Below are 19,850 nucleotides of genomic sequence, written 5' to 3'. Positions count from 1 at the left end.
TAATTTAGAATAATTATTTAAAAATAGAGTATTTGTATCTTTAAATGTATTATATTTTATAAAATGTTTGTTAATATAATTATATTGATACTTTGCAGGTCATCATATAAAATACATTATTACTGTATACAATAAATAAGCTGAGCAGCTGCAACATTAATGTTTTTAATAATAATACAGTTCTATATTATAAGTATGTTTACGAATAATCAATATTTCTCTACTGATGACACATTAAATCAGTTTATGTCAAATGGTGATGTGACTTGTTTGTTTTGTACTTATAATAGCAAGTTGCCATTTAAGATTAAATGAAATACAGTTAGAAAATAAAAACAATTTGACGGTTCCAATGATTCATTCCAGCTTCCATTCATTCTCTATGGGACCTCGAAAATAGTTAACACTTGATTTTACTTCAAATGGCAGAACAAAGTAATCTATTATTGATATACGTTTTATGAAAAAAAATGTTTTCCCGCCGCTGTGTGAGTGGTTTACTTTGAGTTCCTTTAGTCCAATCGCAGCTCAGCTCCAGCGCACGTGTCTCCCCGTGTGGACCAATCAGCGCCGCTCTGACTCCGGCAGCTCCTTTATAAAGCCGCTGTTCCCGCTCACACAGCATTTCTTGTTGATCTGTGAACACAAAACAGACTGACGAACTACAATGGCCAGAACCAAGCAGACCGCCCGTAAATCCACCGGAGGGAAAGCTCCCAGGAAGCAGCTGGCGACCAAAGCTGCCCGTAAGAGCGCCCCGGCCACCGGCGGAGTGAAGAAGCCCCACCGTTACAGGCCCGGTACCGTGGCTCTGAGGGAGATCCGTCGCTACCAGAAGTCCACCGAGCTGCTGATCCGCAAGCTGCCCTTCCAGCGCCTGGTGAGGGAGATCGCTCAGGACTTCAAGACCGACCTGCGCTTCCAGAGCTCCGCCGTCATGGCTCTGCAGGAGTCCAGCGAGGCTTACCTGGTCGGTCTGTTCGAGGACACCAACCTGTGCGCCATCCACGCCAAGAGGGTCACCATCATGCCCAAAGACATCCAGCTGGCCCGCCGCATCCGCGGAGAGAGGGCTTAAACTAACCCGACTCTACTCAACAACCAACGGCTCTTTTAAGAGCCACACACCCGCCTCTGAGAGCTGTGGGCCTGGGAAACACGTGTTGAACATTTTATAAACTACATATTTTACTCTACAACACTTAATATTGATAATATATCAACCCCTCTAGTTCATCTTCTTAGTCAAATTTTATTAATTACATATAAGATATAATTTAGTGTGGGCCAGGATTCACTTCCATAACCATCTAAGAGATTTCTGAGTGAGCAGCACAGAATGTGATTTATAAATTTATAATAATGAACTCTGTTTTATTGTGATTTCAGATGATAATGAAAGAGGAGAGGATGTGGATACTTCAATAACTCCTGACGTCTGTGTTTTTATTATCAAACTATATAAAAACTAGTGCTGGGCAACGATTTAAAATATTTAATCGCGATTAATCTCATTGTTATGGCAAAGTTCAATAATGAATTCAAAAGTAGTGTATTGCGCACTTTTATCTTGAAAGTGCTGCTATATGAACAAAAGGTCAATAACATTTGGTTTTGTAAACACTTTAAACACATCAGGTTATTTTTAACAGCAGTATTCTCTTTACACAGTAGCAGTTATAACACAGTTATGATTCTGATAATAGATATTCAGCCGGTGTTCATAACTTTATTTTCATGTGTGTAAGAGATGCAATTTAAATATACACCTTGAAAACTGCAAACATATCTACGTCATGTTTTTTGTTTGTTAAATTCTCGGTAGCGATACTAAATGATGCTTATTATACATATTACAAACAAAACACTATAAAAACTCGACAATATGTATTTGAATATTGTTACTGTTGTAAATTGTTTGATTGCATGATTTACTTTTATTGTGAAGAGCATGAAAACGGAAGTGCTTTTACTTTGAAGAGACAGGAAGTAGAATGGTACGTGTTCTTGACGCTAACAATATTGATGAAACGTAGAAAACCACATGTCGGGTGCAAGAGCGCGTTGTGTTCACTGTAACACTGTAATACTGCAGTTCAGACAGTAAAGTGTTCCGTTCAAACAAGACCTGTCTTGGTCCTCACGAGAAGCTCCACTTCACAACAGTCACGTTTGATCTGTAACGAGGCGCTCGCGTGTGTGTGTGTTTGTGAGACGAGTGAAGGACGGTGACTGAGTGTAGGAGGGGTTCTGGACCCGGGGGGGAGAAGGAAGTGACGCCACATGAACACAGCTGTTCACTGCTTGCTGCCTGGTTCTTGTGTTAAAAATGTCGCTTAATAATAAATAAATAAAAAACTGCGTTAACGCGCGATAATATAATTGTCGGCGTTAATTAATTAATGCGTTAACGCGATAATAACGCGTTAACTTGCCCAGCACTAATAAAAACACAAAGGCAATTTACAGAATACTAATCAAAATCAAGATGAGCAAAATGTGATTGATTTCATTAAATTCCGGTTTAATACATCAGGTTTTATTGTGAAGGAGCAGTATAAAGCGGAAGCTTCGTTTTAAATACAGGATCTTGATGTACTCTTCTCTGATTGGACAATCATAGACACACTCTTGTTGGCCAATCAGAGAGCAGCTTGGTTCTTATAAATAACCGGATCCTCCGCTAAGAGGACACATTTCTCTCTTAATTTACGCAGAAATAACCTAAACTACAAAATGTCTGGAAGACGAAAGGGAGGCGGCGTCTGTGTCATGGAGCTGCTATGTCACTACGAAAAAATGTCCCATGATGCATTGTAACGAGGACGAAACACAAAATCACCTGTTCATAGACTGCTACAGAGCGCAACAGGTCTGGGCCTCACTTCCAGGCCTCGGCCTAGTCTTCAATGTGAACTATAAATCTGTGATGTTTGCTCTGTTTGATGAGAAGATGTCCGATAAACGGCAACATGGTGGTGAAACATGTCGTCACTGAACTCAGGAGAAGGATAACTATTGATAAGAGCCAGTCCCTCCCGTGGCATTTGTTGGGCTTTTGACCCAAGCACACAGCACTGTTCTTGTATCTCTGTATCCCTGATCCAAACTCCCTCTGTTTTGTTGTGGTTTAGTTTAGCTCCAGATGCGAGTTCATACAGAGATAGGTTGTTAGTTAAAGCATCCATCTCCAACTGTTTTTTTTCTGATGACAGTAATGTCATCGGCGTATGCGATGGCTGTAACTTTGGGCATATGGCCTACACTTAAACCTGAGATTAGATGGTCCGAGTTTATTTTTTTAATTAGAGGATTTATGGCGAGGATGTATAACGCAGCACTTAGGGGACAGCCCTGCTTCACTCCTCTCTCTACTTGAAAGGTTTCAGTTAAAACACCATTTACATTTACACAGATATTTGATTTAACTACTTTTACTACTACTACTCCTACTTTTACTACTACTCCTACTACTACTCCTACTTTTACTACTACTCCTACTACTACTCCTACTTTTACTACTACTACTACTACTACTTTTACTACTCCTACTTTTACTACTACTTTTACTACTATTCCTACTTTTACTACTACTACTACTACTACTTTTACTACTACTACTACTACGTTTACTACTACTACTACTTTTACTACTACTACTACTCCTACTTTTACTACTACTCCTACTTTTACTACTACTACTTTGACGGTAACATTGTTTAGCTTCCATCTTTTCCTGCATTGTGATTCAGCTCTTAGCTTCTTCAGATGAAACAGTTTAGCTTCTAACTGTTCCACATTTCAACTGGAAGGTTTTCAGCAGTTTAAATGCTTTCTGGCTTCAACACATGGATATGAAGATATGACAATATGAATATATGCAAATATGAATATATGCAAATATGAAGATATGAAGTGGAGAACATTGAGTTTGAGTTTTATGAATCAGTGATTTCTTCTTCTAATGTTCCTGTTTTTGTTTCACTAAGAGGACGTTTTGTACGAAGAAGACTTTAACTTTAAAAGAAGTCAAATCAGTAAACAATATTAATCTAAAGAATGATAGAATGTGGTATAATACTGTAATTCATGTTCCTGAAGTACTTCAGGTAAAATGTGAGGTACTTCTACTTTACTTGAGTATTTTCTTTTCATGCCATCTTCTACTACATTTATTTATTCATGTACTTTTCTTTAGCTACTTTACTTATTAAGATGTTTACACAAACAAACATACGACGAGTTTATGATGTTTCGTTATAAAGTATGTTATACTTAATGATATATTGATATATATATACAATTAAAATATATAATTGTAGCTAAAACCATCCGTTCATTATTCTGTCTGTTGACAGAAAATTAAACTATTTTGATTGAAGTAATTTTTTCCCATAAAAAAACATTTATAGAGATGTAATAATGTTGATAATGTTAATGTATTACTAACAATATATATGTATGTAATGTATGTTATATAGTGTGTGTATATATATATACATATATGCATATATACATATATATATACATTCTTCCTGCACATCAAACATAAAACGTCTTTGTATTAATAACACTTTATTCTGTACTTTGTGTCTTTTAATAAGGTCAGTAAGGAAGAAATGACTTAATTTTGCTAATATTATAATTATTATTTTTATTACACTAAGGAAGTAAAGTTAATATCAAGAAAACAGAAAGGTTAAAGTTTGAAGTATCAACTTTTATTTGTTGTTATTTTGTTTCTGAATTAAAAAAATAAAATGTTAATTTACATTAAATTGATTTATTTCTTCAACTTTTCTTCCTTTTTTATTAGTCTCCTCTAAACCAATAATAACCAATTAAATAAATATAAATAAATATAAATAAATATAAATAAATATAAATAAATATAAATAAATAAATATAGATACGTGTTAAAGTTTCAGTAAGTGAGAGAATCAGATGTCGGTTAATAAGTGAGCAGCAGCAGCTTTGGTTTCTGGGAAATCTGAGACGAGTTCACAAAAACACAAAAACATAAAAACACGTCATTTAGTTTTCCGTCATCATCGAGGCGTCGTCACGGCGACGCTAGCCTTGTTGAGTTTCTCTTTAGTGACGAACGAACGAGAACGACTCAATCAACACTGAGTACAAGTCCTGCTGTTAAAATCTCACTAAAGTACACAAGTATCAGCATCAGAATACACTTAAAATACCAGAAGTACTTAGAGTGACATAGTGTTATGTATTGTGATTACTGATGCATTTAGTAGAGTACAAAAGAACAGAAGATGGAAATACTATCATTAAAACTGTGCTTGAGTAAATGTACTTCGTTACTTTAACAAACCTCAACTTTTTAGTTTCATTCCAGAAGTTGTAATCTCGTCTTTTGTTCTTGTTTTAGTCTTTAAAGGTTTGATTGACAGCTGGTTCATCCAATCAGCTGCCATGTTTCCAACGACCACTTCTCATGATAATAAGAGTTCAGATGTGAACAGCTCATCAATAACAGCACACAGGTGAGAACGGTACACAAGAAGTGGAACAATACTATAATACTTAATACATAACAGGATAATATTAGATTATTATATATATATATAATAAAGTAAAGATAATATTAGTAACACAACAAGGTAATATTGTTAAAACAATCTTTATAACGATGATGTGTGATTTATAATCAGCTCAGAGAGTTTATTATGTAACACTAGAAGTCTTTACTCGACGCATATCATCACATAAATATATCTTCAATCAGTTTCAATCCAAAAGTAGATGAAAATATTTTACAGGATTTCCTTAAAACGATGAAAATCAAAGCTGACTGAAGTATTGTTTCCATCCACTGAGTTAGAATATTAGTACAACTATGAAGAGTTAAAGCACCACAGAAGAAGAAGAGCGTGTGATTAAAGGGGTTAGTTTGATGTATTGATGTATTAATGTATTGATGTATTAATACATGACGTTACAGCTGAGCTCAGCAGGAGGAGCACGCGGCTGATTGGTGATCGTGTTCGTCAATAACAGGTCATCGCATCATGTCGGCTCATTAGCTCTGTTTGCTTTACTGAGTGCTGAAACCGACCAATCAGGAGTAAACACACACACACACACACTCTAGAATGTAATGACCCCACAACATCAGTAATACAAACACACACACACACACACTCAGAGGGGGCGTGTCCAGGTGGAGGTGGTGAAGGAGTATAAATGAGGAGGAGTTCCTCTGTTCCTCCTCACACCAACCAGCTCCCAGCTGACCTGCTACTGCTGCTCCTCTTCATTGTCTCCTCCTCCTCCTCCTCCAGGTGAGATGTTGCTCCTCTATCTCCTCCATCTCCTCCTCCATCTCCTCCTCTATCTCCTCCATCTCCTCCTCCATCTCCTCCTCTATCTCCTCCATCAATCCGTCTTGTCGTATTTTTCTATATTACGTATTAATATTTATAATAAATGAATATATTTCCAGATGAACGCGCTCCTGGTTGAGCTTACTGTAGATGAAGTGAGGAACATCTCTTCTGTCTTTACTTCCTAGTCCTCCTCCATGATGGCGTCTCTGTGGTTCCAGTCCGTGTCCCTGCTGGTCTTACTGGTCTGGTCGTGTGCCGGGTCTCAGGCTGCCGTTGGTCCTCAGCACCTGTGTGGGTCTCACCTGGTGGACGCTCTGTACATGGTCTGTGGAGAGAGAGGCTTCTTCTACGACCCCAAGAGAGACGTGGACCCTCTGATGGGTGAGACCAGGACCCAGAGCCTCTATAGTACTTCATATAGTACTACAGTACAAATACTGTGATACTAGTACTGTAATACTACTAAAAGTCTCAGTTTTAATCTGAACTGCTTTGAAAACTAAAGACGAAGTTTTTACAGTAAAGGTACTAATACCACACTGTGATACTACTGTGTTATAGTAAAGGTACTAATACCACACTGTGATACTACTGTGTTATAGTAAAGGTACTAATACCACACTGATACTACTGTGTTACAGTAAATGTACTAATACCACACTGTGATACTACTGTGTTATAGTAAAGGTACTAATACCACACTGATACTACTGTGTTACAGTAAATGTACTAATACCACACTGTGATACTACTGTGTTATAGTAAAGGTACTAATACCACACTGTGATACTACTGTGTTACAGTAAAGGTACTAATACCACACTGTGATACTACTGTGTTATAGTAAAGGTACTAATACCACACTGTGATACTACTGTGTTATAGTAAAGGTACTAATACCACACTGATACTACTGTGTTACAGTAAATGTACTAATACCACACTGTGATACTACTGTGTTATAGTAAAGGTACTAATACCACACTGATACTACTGTGTTACAGTAAATGTACTAATACCACACTGTGATACTACTGTGTTACAGTAAATGTACTAATACCACACTGTGATACTACTGTGTTACAGTAAAGGTACTAATACCACACTGTGATACTACTGTGTTATAGTAAAGGTACTAATACAATTGTCTCACCTGTCCACTTAAATGTGAAGTAAAAGTAAAGAAAGTCTTTGTGAACACATTTAGAACATTGTGATTACTCAGTGTGAGCTCACCTCGTAGACCTGAACACCTGGACACCTGAACACCTGGATACCTGAACACCTGTCCGTTTGTCCCCTCAGGTTTCCTCCCTCCTAAAGTGGGCGGAGCTTCAGCGGCGGCGGGCGAGAACGAGGTGGCCGAGTTCGCCTTCAAGGACCAGATGGAGATGATGGTGAAGAGAGGCATCGTGGAGCAGTGCTGCCACCGGCCCTGCAACATCTTCGACCTGCAGAACTACTGTAACTAGCTTAGCTTAGCCTAGCCTAGCTTAGCTTAGCTTCTTGGCTAATTTAGCCCCGCCTCCAGCTTTGCATCAGAGGAGCGATGAAATTATTTTTTCCTAGAAAATAAAGTTTTGTGAATTAAGATTTGTGTGTTTATTGATTTGTTGTTATTTAATTGATGATAATAATAACAATATTAATTATAATACTAATAACTTATAGCACCGTCTAAAGATACAAAGGGCTTCACAGTAAAAACTATTTACTTATTTCAAACTTCTTCATTTATTCTCATACTTAATTATTTTTTACTTAATTTCACAAAATCCTGAATAATAATTATTAGTAAATGCTGCGTTGTTTTTCCCACATGTTTAACCGAACACACAGTACACCGTTCTACTGCAGTACAAGTATGAATACCACACAGTACAAATACTTTGTTCCAGTAAAAGTACTATTACCAGACAATAAAGATACTATGTTCCAGTAAAAGTACTGATGCCACACAGTAGAACTACTGTGTTCCAGTAAAGTCTCGTGGTAGAGGACCGTTAAAGTCTATGTTTTAATCTTATTCCTGATATTTGTTCCCGCCTGTACTTCCGGTGTTTTCGCTGCGGGGCGGAGCAGGTGAGGAGCAGGTGAGACCTCGCTGCTCCTCACCTGCTCTGCCCGGTGGGGCGGGGTCTGGGCGGGCTCAGGTGTCGCTTTGTTTACGCTTCACTTCAGCCTCCAACATTGACCGGTTCACACCGAGAGAAGAGAAGAGAGAAGAAGAGCACAATGAACCGGGACCGCGCGCCTCATTAAACGGTTACCGGTCGCTGTTTCTCCACCAACACGATGCGAGACGTTCACCTGAGCAACGACACGTGCGGGAACGGTAAGACTGAAAACACACGAAGAAGAAGAGCGTTTAAAAGCTCACGAGGAGCTGCTCGAGTCTCCTATTGATCTGATGAATATTAACGTTAAAGTGAACTGTGTGCTGCTCAGCATCGGTTCACCGGAAGAGCTATTCATGTTATTAATCCATAGTTTGACCCATAGAACCATAGAACCGAAGAACCATAGAACCGAATAACCATAGAACTGAAGAACCGAAGGAGAGAAAAATGAATAAAAACAATAGATGTTTAATATCATAGACAACAATTTGTTTTTATTCATTAAATGATTGAATGGATTATTCTCCTTTACGTGTTCCACCTCTGGACTAAAGAGTATCTAATGATGTACATGTTGTTTTATTCATAAATATAATTGTTTAATTATTCTACGTTTGCTTACTTAGATTTATTAATATATTAAAATAGCTTTTTCTTTAGATCTTCATTCGTTTAGTGTAATTCTTTCATTTATTATTATTTAAGTATGTGTGTGTGTGTATGTATATATATATATATATACGTGTGTGTGTGTGTGTGTGTGTATAGTGAGAAACACAGAATCCTTTATAAACAATGAACTCTTCTGATTTCTTTGTTTATGATGTTTTTGGACAGATGATCATAATAATAATAAATAACATGTCGCAGGTTAAAGTGACAGGATCAGTTTACTTTGACTCCTATCATGAACTGTATCGAGGGTTACTTCCTGTATCCAGCTGTATCATGGGAACTGTAGTTCACTGTTTAGAGCGATTATGATCCACAAAGTTCAGATCAAAGGAATGTTTTATTGTATTCACAGGAACACTTAGTTGATTTATTATTATAATAGTTAGTGAATGTTTATTGAAGCAGCAGGAGTTTGGTTCTGATGAATGTTTGATATCTGAGTCGTCTCCTCGTGTTTGAACCTCCTGTAAACACAGCGAACACGTCCACATGTTTCATGTTAGTTCAGAAGGTTTATCTTTATTCAGTCTTTACTGTTTCCTGTTATTTTACACGTTGATTTGAAAAGCTGTAAATAAAGTTAAGACTTTAATAAATATAAGTCAACGCTTTAGATTTAGTATTTATATATATATGTATGTATATATATATATATATATATACACACACACAGTACTTGTGTACTTTTACTTGTAATATTTTGAATGCAAGATTTTTTACGTGCAGCTAATGTTTAAGTTTGTTTTTGATTTAAACGATTATTTTCTTGATTAATCGTTTAAACGTCAGAAAAAGTAAATCTTTTAAAACTGGATTAAGACAGAAAAGAAGAAGAAAACGTTCCGATCGGTTCAGACTTCTGATCAATAATCTGATCGATCAGCTGGTCTCTGCTGTGGCTAATGCTAACATGCTAACAGTCTGGGTCTCTGCAGGGTTTCTGCTGTGGCTAATGCTAACATGCTAACAGTCTGGGTCTCTGCAGGGTCTCTGCTGTGGCTAATGCTAACATGCTAACAGTCTGGGTCTCTGCAGGGTCTCTGCTGTGGCTAATGCTAACATGCTAACAGTCTGGGTCTCTGCAGGGTTTCTGCTGTGGCTAATGCTAACATGCTAACAGTCTGGGTCTCTGCAGGGTCTCTGCTCAGGTTGTGGTGCGGCTCTCAGTCGACAGTTTGTTCCATCTCTGGAGGTCAGACGCTGTTCCACACACACCTGGACAACAGCAGCAACAGTACAGGTAACACACACACACACACAAGCGCACACACACACACACACAGGTTGAGGTCAAAGCTCTGGGTTTGTGTGTAAACATCCTTGTTTTTCTAGGATCTGGTTTAAGTCTGTTTGTTAAGGAGGTGCAGCATTTAAAGTGACAGTGAGGAACCCTGAACCAGTCTCAGTTGTAGGTCAGATAGAGGATCAGGACTAATCAGAAATCCTCTGGAGCAGGGGGGGGCACATGAGAAGAAGAAGTCAGTCACACATTGTTTCTCCAGTAGAAGTTTAAATGAGACAATGAGGTTCAAGTTACTGTTGGTAAACACAGTTCTCATATTTAATGAAAAGTCTTCCTTCAGGGCTACACTTTCACTTCCTGCTTGTTTCAGGTGCTGATTCTGAAATATCAGGACGTCTTGTTTCAAAACCCAAAGATATAAAGTTTACCTTCAAATGAGACAAAGAGAAGCAGAATGTCCTCGCAACTGAGACCAGAGAGACTTCTGGTTGGTTGTAGTCTTTATTGGTTGTGGTCTTTATTGGTTGTAGTCCCGGTTGGTTGTAGTCTTTATTGGTTGTGGTATTTATTGGTTGTAGTCCTGGTTGGTTGTAGTCTTTATTGGTTGTAGTCCCGGTTGGTTGTAGTCCAGGTTGGTTGTGGTCTTTATTGGTTGTGGTATTTATTGGTTGTGGTCTTTATTGGTTGTAGTCTTTATTGGTTGTCGTCCCGGTTGGTTGTAGTCTTTATTGGTTGTTGTCCCGGTTGGTTGTAGTCTTTATTGGTTCTACTCCCGTTTGGTTGTAGTCTTTATTGGTTGTTGTCCCGGTTGGTTGTAGTCTTTATTGGTTGTTGTCCCGGTTGGTTGTAGTCTTTATTGGTTCTACTCCCGTTTGGTTGTAGTCTTTATTGGTTGTTGTCCCGGTTGGTTGTAGTCTTTATTGGTTGCGGACCTTATTTTACGTAGATGATAAATAATTACTCTGCTGGTTCACTTCAGATTTCGTGGTCAGTAACTTCAGCCAAATGAGAAATATCACAATACAATGAACACGTGTGAACCTGTACAGTTATTTAAAGTCCTGTGTGGTCATGTGCTCACTGGGGCGACTATTTAACACCATCTGATCGCTCGACGTCTTGTTAATCATGAACAACTCGCTCAGTAAATTCCTAGGTTGTTTGTTTTTTCGGGTGTGATGAAGTTCTTAAACACACAGACTGCAGGTACTCACACACACACAGACACACACACACCCTCACACACAGACACGCGCACCCTCACAAACACACGCACACACACACACACAGACACACACCCTCACACACACACAGACACACACACAGACACACAGACACACACCCTAACACACACACATTCTTTTGTCTCCAGATGTGCAGACAGATGTTACCTACAACCCCTGGCTGGGTCTGACTCTGGCCCTGCTGTCGGCCTTCCTGATTGGTGGGAGCGTCATTCTGAAGAAGAAAGCTCTCCTCCGATTGGCCAGCAAGGGTCACACCAGAGCAGGTGAGCAGAGAAGAGGTCTCACTCCTCCCTGAATTTTACGGACGGTTTTTATTTCATTATTTTTGGCATGTTGAAAGATATTTTGACCATTTTTTGCTGTCATTTTTTAATGATGCTGTTGAGAAAATACACACACAGACAAACAATCATCAAAGGAACTATAAGAGAGAATAATGTGTATTTAGTTGTTTAGTTGTTTTTTGTTATTTACAGGGAAATAAATGTAAATAAATGAATCTAAAAACAGGAACCTGAAAAGCTCTTATAGTTAGTTGTTTGCTAAAATGTGTTCAAACACAAGTAACGTATGCTTTGTCAGCGGAGATAAAGAGTGTTGACCCAACAGAGAGTTGCTCAACCAGTTTCTGTGCTTTCATTCCTTTCACTCGACAGGTCACTTAGAAGTTCACATTTAATGATCATATTTAAGGGATGTTGTGCATTGTCAGAGTTTATTCCTCTTAACCTGAACATCATATGAGTTCTGTTGTGTGTTCAGGTGACGGAGGTCACAGCTACCTGAGGGACTGGCTGTGGTGGGGCGGCCTGTTAACCAGTAAGAGTTTAATGTCTATGAACCTCTTTGTGAGCGCGACCACAATGAAACTACAGGAGGACATCTGAGCACATGGTTTTGTTGCCCAGGTGTTGGGTTCTCATGGTTCTGGTTGATATGGTGTAACATTATAAGAGGTGTTATCATGTGATGCCCCCCCCCTCCTCTCTGCAGTGGGAGTTGGTGAGGTCTGTAACTTCGCCGCCTACATGTTCGCTCCGGCCACTCTGGTGACTCCGCTGGGCGCTCTGAGCGTCCTCATCAGGTACGAGCGCTGAAGGAATCACACGCATGGCTGAAGGTCCGTTTCTCAGATTCAATAACGAGCTACTTCCGTGTTTCAGCGCTGCTCTGTCCTCCTACCTGCTCGGGGAGGAGCTGAACGTGGTGGGGAAGCTCGGCTGTCTGCTGTGCGTGCTGGGAAGCGTCCTGCTGGTTATCCACGCCCCACAGGAACAGGAAGTGACATCACTTCAGGACATGACCAACAAGCTGCTGGAGCCCGGTGAGCTTCTCTTATTAATATTCTGATGGGTTGTTGTGACATGAAGCTCGTTTGAGAGGTCAAGTAAACAGGAAGTCACAGTGTGTGTGTGTGTGTGTGTGTGTGTGTGTGTCTCAGGTTTCCTGGTGTACGCGGCGGCCGTGCTGCTGCTGTGTGCGGTGCTCGTGTTTTATTTCTCTCCTCGGGTCGGTCGCTCCAACATCTTCGTCGACGTCAGCATCTGCTCGCTGCTCGGAGCGTTCACCGTCTCCTCCGTGAAAGGCCTCGCCATCGCCATCAACACCGGTGAGTCACCGTCACGTCACACAGCAAAGAGAGGAACTGCAATATTAATGCCCGGAGTTTAAAACAAGAATAATAAAACATAACACCCACTTGAAACTAGAGATTGAGACCATAAACTCATGTTTACAATGTTTACTGAGGTAATAAATCAAGAGAGAAGTAGAGTCATTTTCTCATAGACTTCTATACAACCAGAGGAGTCGCCCCCTGGTGGACACTAGAGAGAATGCAGCTTTAACACATGAAGCTTTGACTTCTCTTAAGGACCGGAGGTCGTCTTTAGGTCTGAAGACTGCAAGTTTAAAATGAATAAATCTGGATGTGTGGAGTTAGAAAGAAGTGAAGTTACGTCACATCTCTGCTACATGTAGCAGCAGACCTCAGCTGTCTGGGTGAACACAGCCTCACTGTGGACTTCACTGCTTCATGTACACTGACTGTGTCTCTGTGTGTCCAGTGCTCGGTGATATCTCGGTGCTCGCTAGTCCTCTCACCTGGATCCTGCTGTTCACTCTCATCGTCTCCATCGTAACGCAGGTGAGTTCATCTCATCCTGTTCTTGTGGAGACCTTCTGGTGGACCACCGTGTGACCACGCTAGTCTCACCTGTCTGTGTGCCTGCAGGTGAACTACCTGAACAAGTCTCTGGACACCTTCAACACCCTGCTGGTCTACTACGTCCTCTTCACCACCGTGGTCCTCACCACCTCCATCGTCCTCTTCCAGGAGTGGAGGAGCATGGCGGCCGTGGACGTGGTCACGACGCTGGGAGCCTTCCTGGTCATCGTGGTGGGTGTGGCCATGCTGCACCTCTTCAGAGAGCTGCAGGTTGTTTGACTCTGTTTTATGTATTTCTATGATATTTGCTACAAAAAGAAAATGTGTGTAAATCTGTGTTAGTTGTCGGGCTACAAAGTGCAACACGTACAAGAATAAAAGTTAGGTGTCTTTCAGATGACGATGAAGCAGCTGACCAATCAGCTGGCTCAGCCGGTGGAGAGGGAGGGGCTTCCAGAGGAGGTTTCAGCCAATGGACGAGCAGGAGGAGGAAGCAGGAATAGAAAGGAGGATAAATATGGACTGATGGACAACATGGTGATAGAGAGTCTTCCTCCTATGAGAGATGAAGGCCCGAGGGTCTTCATCATCAGCTGAAGAACAACGGGGGGGCACAGGTCTGTGCTTCCTGTCTGGACTTTGTAGTCACTGGACTTTGTAGTCACTGGTCACTGGTCACTGGTCAGGACTGTAGTCCTGAGAGGTCAATGAGGTTCATCAGCTTTCAAACAAATCAAATCACATTTACTGAACAAGCTCAACACGGAGTCACTTCAGAACTCCAACACGGTCAGAGCGTTAGTGTAGTATAGTATAGTGTATAGTATAGTGTAGTATAGTATAGTGTATAGTATAGTGTAGTATAGTATAGTGTATAGTATAGTGTAGTATAGTATAGTGTAGTATAGTGTATAGTATAGTGTAGTATAGTATAGTGTATAGTATAGTGTAGTATAGTATAGTGTATAGTATAGTGTAGTATAGTATAGTGTAGTATAGTATAGTGTAGTATAGTATAGTGTATAGTATAGTGTAGTATAGTGTATAGTATAGTATAGTGTAGTATAGTATAGTGTATAGTGTAGTATAGTATAGTGTATAGTATAGTGTAGTATAGTATAGTGTAGTATAGTATAGTGTATAGTATAGTGTAGTATAGTGTATAGTATAGTATAGTGTAGTATAGTATAGTGTATAGTGTAGTATAGTATAGTGTATAGTATAGTGTAGTATAGTATAGTGTAGTATAGTGTATAGTATAGTGTAGTATAGTGTAGTGTATAGTATAGTATAGTATAGTTGTGTTACTGAAGAGCTCAGATGATGAGTCAGATGTGAGATCACTACAAAGGTACTGATGCGACTACAAATGCACACAAAACTACAAAGACATAAAACAGAGAGACACAAATTGATCATTAAGACAAAACCGACACAAAGAGTTAAAGTTGCTACATGGAGACGTAATGATCAGCTGCCAAACATGAGTATTTTCTAAATGCAGGACTTAATGAATAAAGCTGGTGTTTGTATTAATTTCTCTTATTGTCGACAAATCTCAGAAACGTTAAGCAGAACAAGAGGTTATTATAAATACTGCTGATCATCTGATGATGTGGAGCTTTTATTTACAGTAGCTGTGATTGTACAAAAATAATAACCTGCAGCACTTGTTGGTAACAGCAGAGCAGAGAGCTCGATGGGGAAATCTAGTTTCAGTGTGTGTGTGTGTGTGTGTGTGTGTGTCTGAGGTGTTGTGACGCTGTGCGGTCAATATGAAGCTACAGCCAGCAGCCTGTTAGCGTAGCTTAGCATAAAGACTGGAAACGGAGGGAAACCGCTAGCATAGAAACACAATCCACCTCCCAGCTCATTGTGAAGCTCACTGATTCATTAACATCTTGTTTGTTTGCTACTCGACACATAAAACAGTGAGTTGTTATATAAACGATCAGATTTGGTCGATATGTTGAATTCATTTGAGTTATTGTTTTTTGCAGGATGTGTAAAATATCTACATCGTGCAACAATGCGCACGCTACAGTAGCTGCATTAGCTACATTAGCTGTCTTGAGTCACGACGAAACTGGAAACTGATGCTAGCTGTCCCTTTCATGTAGCCTTGTCGCTAACGCTAGCTAGCAGCTGTTTGCAGATATCAAGCGGCTGAAAGTGACGATGACGCTGATCTCTGTTCATCTGGTGGTGACAGTCTTTATTATTATTATTATTATTATTGCACATGTAACGTCTCAATCATGTTTTACCATTTACAGAACAGCTGTTTCCGTCTCTCCAGTCTTTATGCTAAGCTAACAGGCTGCTAGCTGTAGCTTCATGCTGTATTCCTTTAACTTCAGCGTATCAAACCAACAACACAGAGAGCAGACTTGATGTTGAATCTTGTAGTCTGTAGTTTTAAAGTTTTTATGTAAAGTATTTGTGATGTGAAGTTCAACTGCTGAAACTAAATCTGTGGTTTGGTTTTATTTACGGTTTCTGATGCTTCAATCTCATCAAACTGTTTCCTGTTAGCTTTGAAATATATATTTGAGTTTTTTCATGCAAACCGATCATTTCAATAAAGAACAAAAAGCTGTATTACATCATTTCATTGCCTTCTTTATTCTAAACCTTTTTCATGACAAGCATCTGTTTACTGCTCGGTGGTGGAAAGTAAGCAAGTACACTTGTGAGGTACTTGTACTTTCATATATTTTAGTATTAAACTACGTTTATCGTGATGATACTCAGTGAAGTCATATTTTAAATGCAGGACTTTTACTCTGACCAGAGTATTCTCACCTTGTGGTATTAGTACTTTTACTGCAGTAAAGGATCAGAATACTTCCTCCACTACTGGTTTACAGGTCCAACATGTTAAATACTGTGAAGTATCAACAGAGAGCTCTTGTGGCTCTGCTGCTTCTCTCAGAGGCCATGTGGTCCGTGTTTAGTCTGGATATCTCAGAGGACTAATTATCCACAACAACAACCTGCAGAGACATTTGAATTGCAAACTAGAGACGTCCGGCAGAGGAGCAGCCTGCTGGTCACTGAATGCCTCATCCACAGCTCACTACAGGTCACTGAACGCCTCATCCACAGCTCACTACAGGTCACTGAACGCCTCATCCACAGCTCACTACAGGTCACTGAACGCCTCATCCACAGCTCACTACAGGTCACTGAACGCCTCATCCACAGCTCACTACAGGTCACTGAACGCCTCATCCACAGCTCACTACAGGTCACTGAACGCCTCATCCACAGCTCACTACAGGTCACTGAACGCCTCATCCACAGCTCATCACAGGTCACTGAACGCCTCATCCACAGCTCACTACAGGTCACTGAACGCCTCATCCACAGCTCATCACAGGTCACTGAACGCCTCATCCACAGCTCATCACAGGTCACTGAACGCCTCATCCACAGCTCACTACAGGTCACTGAACGCCTCGTCCACAGCTCATTACAGGAAGTGAGCGACTGAAGGAAACACATGTGAGCTGTGATGATTTCACATGTGAGGATGTGAGAGCTGAACAGAGTGAAGACGTTCTCATCAGCATCAAATACAAGTTGTTTCACTACAGAGAGCTTCAGAGGACGAAAACAAGACTTCAGTCAGCTTCTGGTTTCATTTTATTGGAAGGAAACTCCCTCTCATGATTCACAATAGTGATATTTATATCTGACATGACTATTTAAATAATGCTTCTCAGAGTCAGTGATTTACAAAAAGCAAATGCAAAATAATAAAGAAGTTCTGTAAAAGCTTAAACTCTGTTTGTTTTTTATTCTTTTTAAAGTGTCTTTGATTTTTCTTAGTTTGTTTTTCATTTTCATTTGACTCCGTTTCAGCAGAAACAAAAACTAAAGCATCCCCTGCTTTATGGTCTATTAGAGACCTGTCAATCACCATGTAGCCCCGCCCCTAAAGCATACCCTGCTTTATGGTCTATTAGAGACCTGTCAATCACCGTGTAGCCCCGCCCTAAAGCATCCCCTGCTTTATGGTCTATTAGAGACCTGTCAATCACCGTGTAGCCCCGCCCTAAAGCATCCCCTGCTTTATGGTCTGTTTGACTCTAAATGGACCATAATGTACTAAATGAACATCATGCTGTATTGAAGAAGACTTGAAACTAGAGATTGAGACCATAAACTCATGTTTACAATGTTTACTGAGGTAATAAATCAAGAGAGAAGTAGAGTCATTTTCTCATAGACTTCTATACAACCAGAGGAGTCGCCCCCTGGTGGACACTAGAGAGAATGCAGCTTTAACACATGAAGCTTTGAGGAACTGTAAAGAACCGGAGGTCGTCTCCTGGTTTTTGTCTCCTCCTGATACAAACATCTGTCTCTTGAGCTGATAAATGCTTCGTTTGATGCTGAGTCGATAGTGAACGAGGTCATCATGAATATGATGATATGTGCAGAGCTAAGAGTTAATCAGTTCCACTTCTTTCTACTTCTGTGGTAAAACAGATTCTTAGTTTATGAGTTTATGTTAATGAGACGAATGAAGCCGCTAAGAACTCGTCTTTAGCAGCTTCCCTGCAGACACTTTGACTCCGTCTTGTTCCAGTAGAGCTGACGGTGTTCACAGCGTCGTCACTGCATCTCTACTCACAGCAGCAGTGAGTGAAGTGAGACGTCCTTCAAGAGAGAAGCAACTAACTGAATCCATCTTTTATTTTCCTCCTTTTCTCAGCTCTTCTGAAGTTCTCCAGACGTCCACTTGGTGTCGCTGTGATACCAGACTTCATCTGGAGGAGGTGAGCTTCAGTCACACTGAAATATTAAAAAACACACTTTAGTCTCCTGAGAGCCGGGATCGCTCCTTGTGTCTCGTCTGCTGCGTGTTATATATACATATATGTATATGTGTATGTGTATGTGTTATATGTGTTATCACAGCTCTATCTGCTGCTGATAACGGCTCTCTGCTGTAAAACCAAAACCCATAATTACATTTTACACGCTTTGATTGGCTTTCGTTAATTCCCTGACAGCCAATCGTCTCGTCTGGGTCGCTCGACTTGTTCCTTTTTGTTTTGCGTGTTTTGGACTTTAAAGCTCCTCCTCCTCATGATCAACATGAATGTGGGTATGAAAGTGTGTATATGAGGATAAATGTGATTTTCTGGTCCACTGTGTACCCCCCCCTCCCCAGTAGAAACTCACCACTACGTTCATTGAAGGACCTTCTTGCTGTGATTCATGTGATTGTGTTTGAGGGTTTGTGAGAGCCGGAGGTCTGTAGGGGGGCAGATTCATTGAACCCGTTATGAACTTCATAAACTCGTCTTTTCTTCCGTCTCCTCCAGGATCTCGAAGTCTGATTCAGGTCAAAGAAAGAGTTCTAAAGAACCTCTTCCTGTCACATGACCAGAACAACGAGGTCTCACCACCAGGAGGACCAGTGTGGACCAGTGTGGAGGACCAGTATGGAGGACCAGTGTGGAGGACCAGTGTGGACCAGTGTGGACCAGTATGGACCAGTGTGGACCAGTGTGGACCAGTATGGAGGACCAGTGTGGACCAGTATGGTGGACCAGTGTGGAGGACCAGTGTGGACCAGTATGGAGGACCAGCGTGGACCAGTATGGAGGACCAGTGTGGACCAGTATGGAGGACCAGTGTGGACCAGTATGGACCAGTGTGGACCAGCGTGGACCAGTATGGAGGACCAGTGTGGACCAGTATGGAGGACCAGTGTGGTCCAGTATGGAGGAACAGTGTGGACCAGTATGGAGGCCGGTTCGACTCCGTTTATAGCTTCACATCCTTCCATGTACACACGGCCAGGAGGCAGCGGTGTGTTTGAGCGTAGAGCCGTTAGAAGGTGACGGAGAGCCGGATCTAAAGGGTGACGTGTCTGCAGGCCTCTCATGGAGGGAGACGGGGGAGGGGCTCCACCTTCCATCAATCAGATTCCATCAGATCTCTTATGACCCCGAGCTGTTCGCTCTGCAGGAGGAGGATCCAGAGTGGGGGGGGGTGGATTTATATCGTATCATATGGTTAATAAATAGA

At 40.6% G+C, this 19,850-nt stretch overlaps 4 protein-coding genes across 4 annotated transcripts in view; all 4 read left to right on the top strand.

The window, feature by feature from the left end:
• The window catches only part of LOC142941055 (histone H1.5-like), a 1,272-nt gene extending 923 nt beyond the window's left edge, over window positions 1-349 (top strand). Inside the window, exon 1 of the mRNA XM_076083312.1 lies at window positions 1-349. This exon is cut by the window's left edge and continues 923 nt beyond it. The gene's annotated coding sequence lies outside the window, so the exon portion shown is untranslated.
• A 296-nt stretch (window positions 350-645) lies between these two features.
• LOC142941075 (histone H3) lies at window positions 646-1,623 on the top strand. The gene has a single exon (XM_076083333.1). The coding sequence runs from the start codon at window positions 668-670 to the stop codon at window positions 1,076-1,078; it is 411 nt and encodes a 136-aa protein (XP_075939448.1). The 5' UTR covers window positions 646-667; the 3' UTR covers window positions 1,079-1,623.
• A 4,924-nt stretch (window positions 1,624-6,547) lies between these two features.
• On the top strand, window positions 6,548-7,822 carry ins (preproinsulin). Its single transcript, XM_076083311.1, has 2 exons — window positions 6,548-6,731; window positions 7,656-7,822. The coding sequence occupies exons 1-2, from the start codon at window positions 6,548-6,550 to the stop codon at window positions 7,820-7,822; spliced, it is 351 nt and encodes a 116-aa protein (XP_075939426.1).
• An 823-nt stretch (window positions 7,823-8,645) lies between these two features.
• On the top strand, window positions 8,646-14,399 carry nipal4 (NIPA like domain containing 4). The gene is made up of 10 exons (XM_076083313.1): window positions 8,646-8,685; window positions 10,281-10,385; window positions 11,761-11,898; window positions 12,398-12,454; window positions 12,629-12,719; window positions 12,799-12,959; window positions 13,077-13,244; window positions 13,702-13,781; window positions 13,869-14,072; window positions 14,199-14,399. The coding sequence occupies exons 1-10, from the start codon at window positions 8,646-8,648 to the stop codon at window positions 14,397-14,399; spliced, it is 1,245 nt and encodes a 414-aa protein (XP_075939428.1).
• Window positions 14,400-19,850: the final 5,451 nt, after the last annotated feature.

Source organism: Anarhichas minor, unplaced genomic scaffold (assembly GCF_050575085.1).
Source record: "Anarhichas minor isolate MPS153535 unplaced genomic scaffold, ASM5057508v1 ptg000126l, whole genome shotgun sequence".
Taxonomy (NCBI): Eukaryota; Metazoa; Chordata; class Actinopteri; order Perciformes; family Anarhichadidae; genus Anarhichas; species Anarhichas minor.
Note: the sequence above shows the minus strand (reverse complement) of the source record. Positions and strands in the feature narration are given on the sequence as shown.

Excerpts from the sequence above, each read along its gene's own strand:
- nipal4 (XM_076083313.1), top strand. The coding sequence starts at position 8,646 with ATGCGAGACGTTCACCTGAGCAACGACACGTGCGGGAACG. Across the intron at positions 8,686-10,280 it reads CAACGACACGTGCGGGAACG|GGTCTCTGCTCAGGTTGTGG; the intron begins GTAAGACTGAAA and ends GGGTCTCTGCAG. Across the intron at positions 10,386-11,760 it reads CAACAGCAGCAACAGTACAG|ATGTGCAGACAGATGTTACC; the intron begins GTAACACACACA and ends TTTTGTCTCCAG.
- LOC142941075 (XM_076083333.1), top strand. The coding sequence starts at position 668 with ATGGCCAGAACCAAGCAGACCGCCCGTAAATCCACCGGAGGGAAAGCT.
- ins (XM_076083311.1), top strand. The coding sequence starts at position 6,548 with ATGGCGTCTCTGTGGTTCCAGTCCGTGTCCCTGCTGGTCTTACTGGTC. Across the intron at positions 6,732-7,655 it reads AGACGTGGACCCTCTGATGG|GTTTCCTCCCTCCTAAAGTG; the intron begins GTGAGACCAGGA and ends TTGTCCCCTCAG.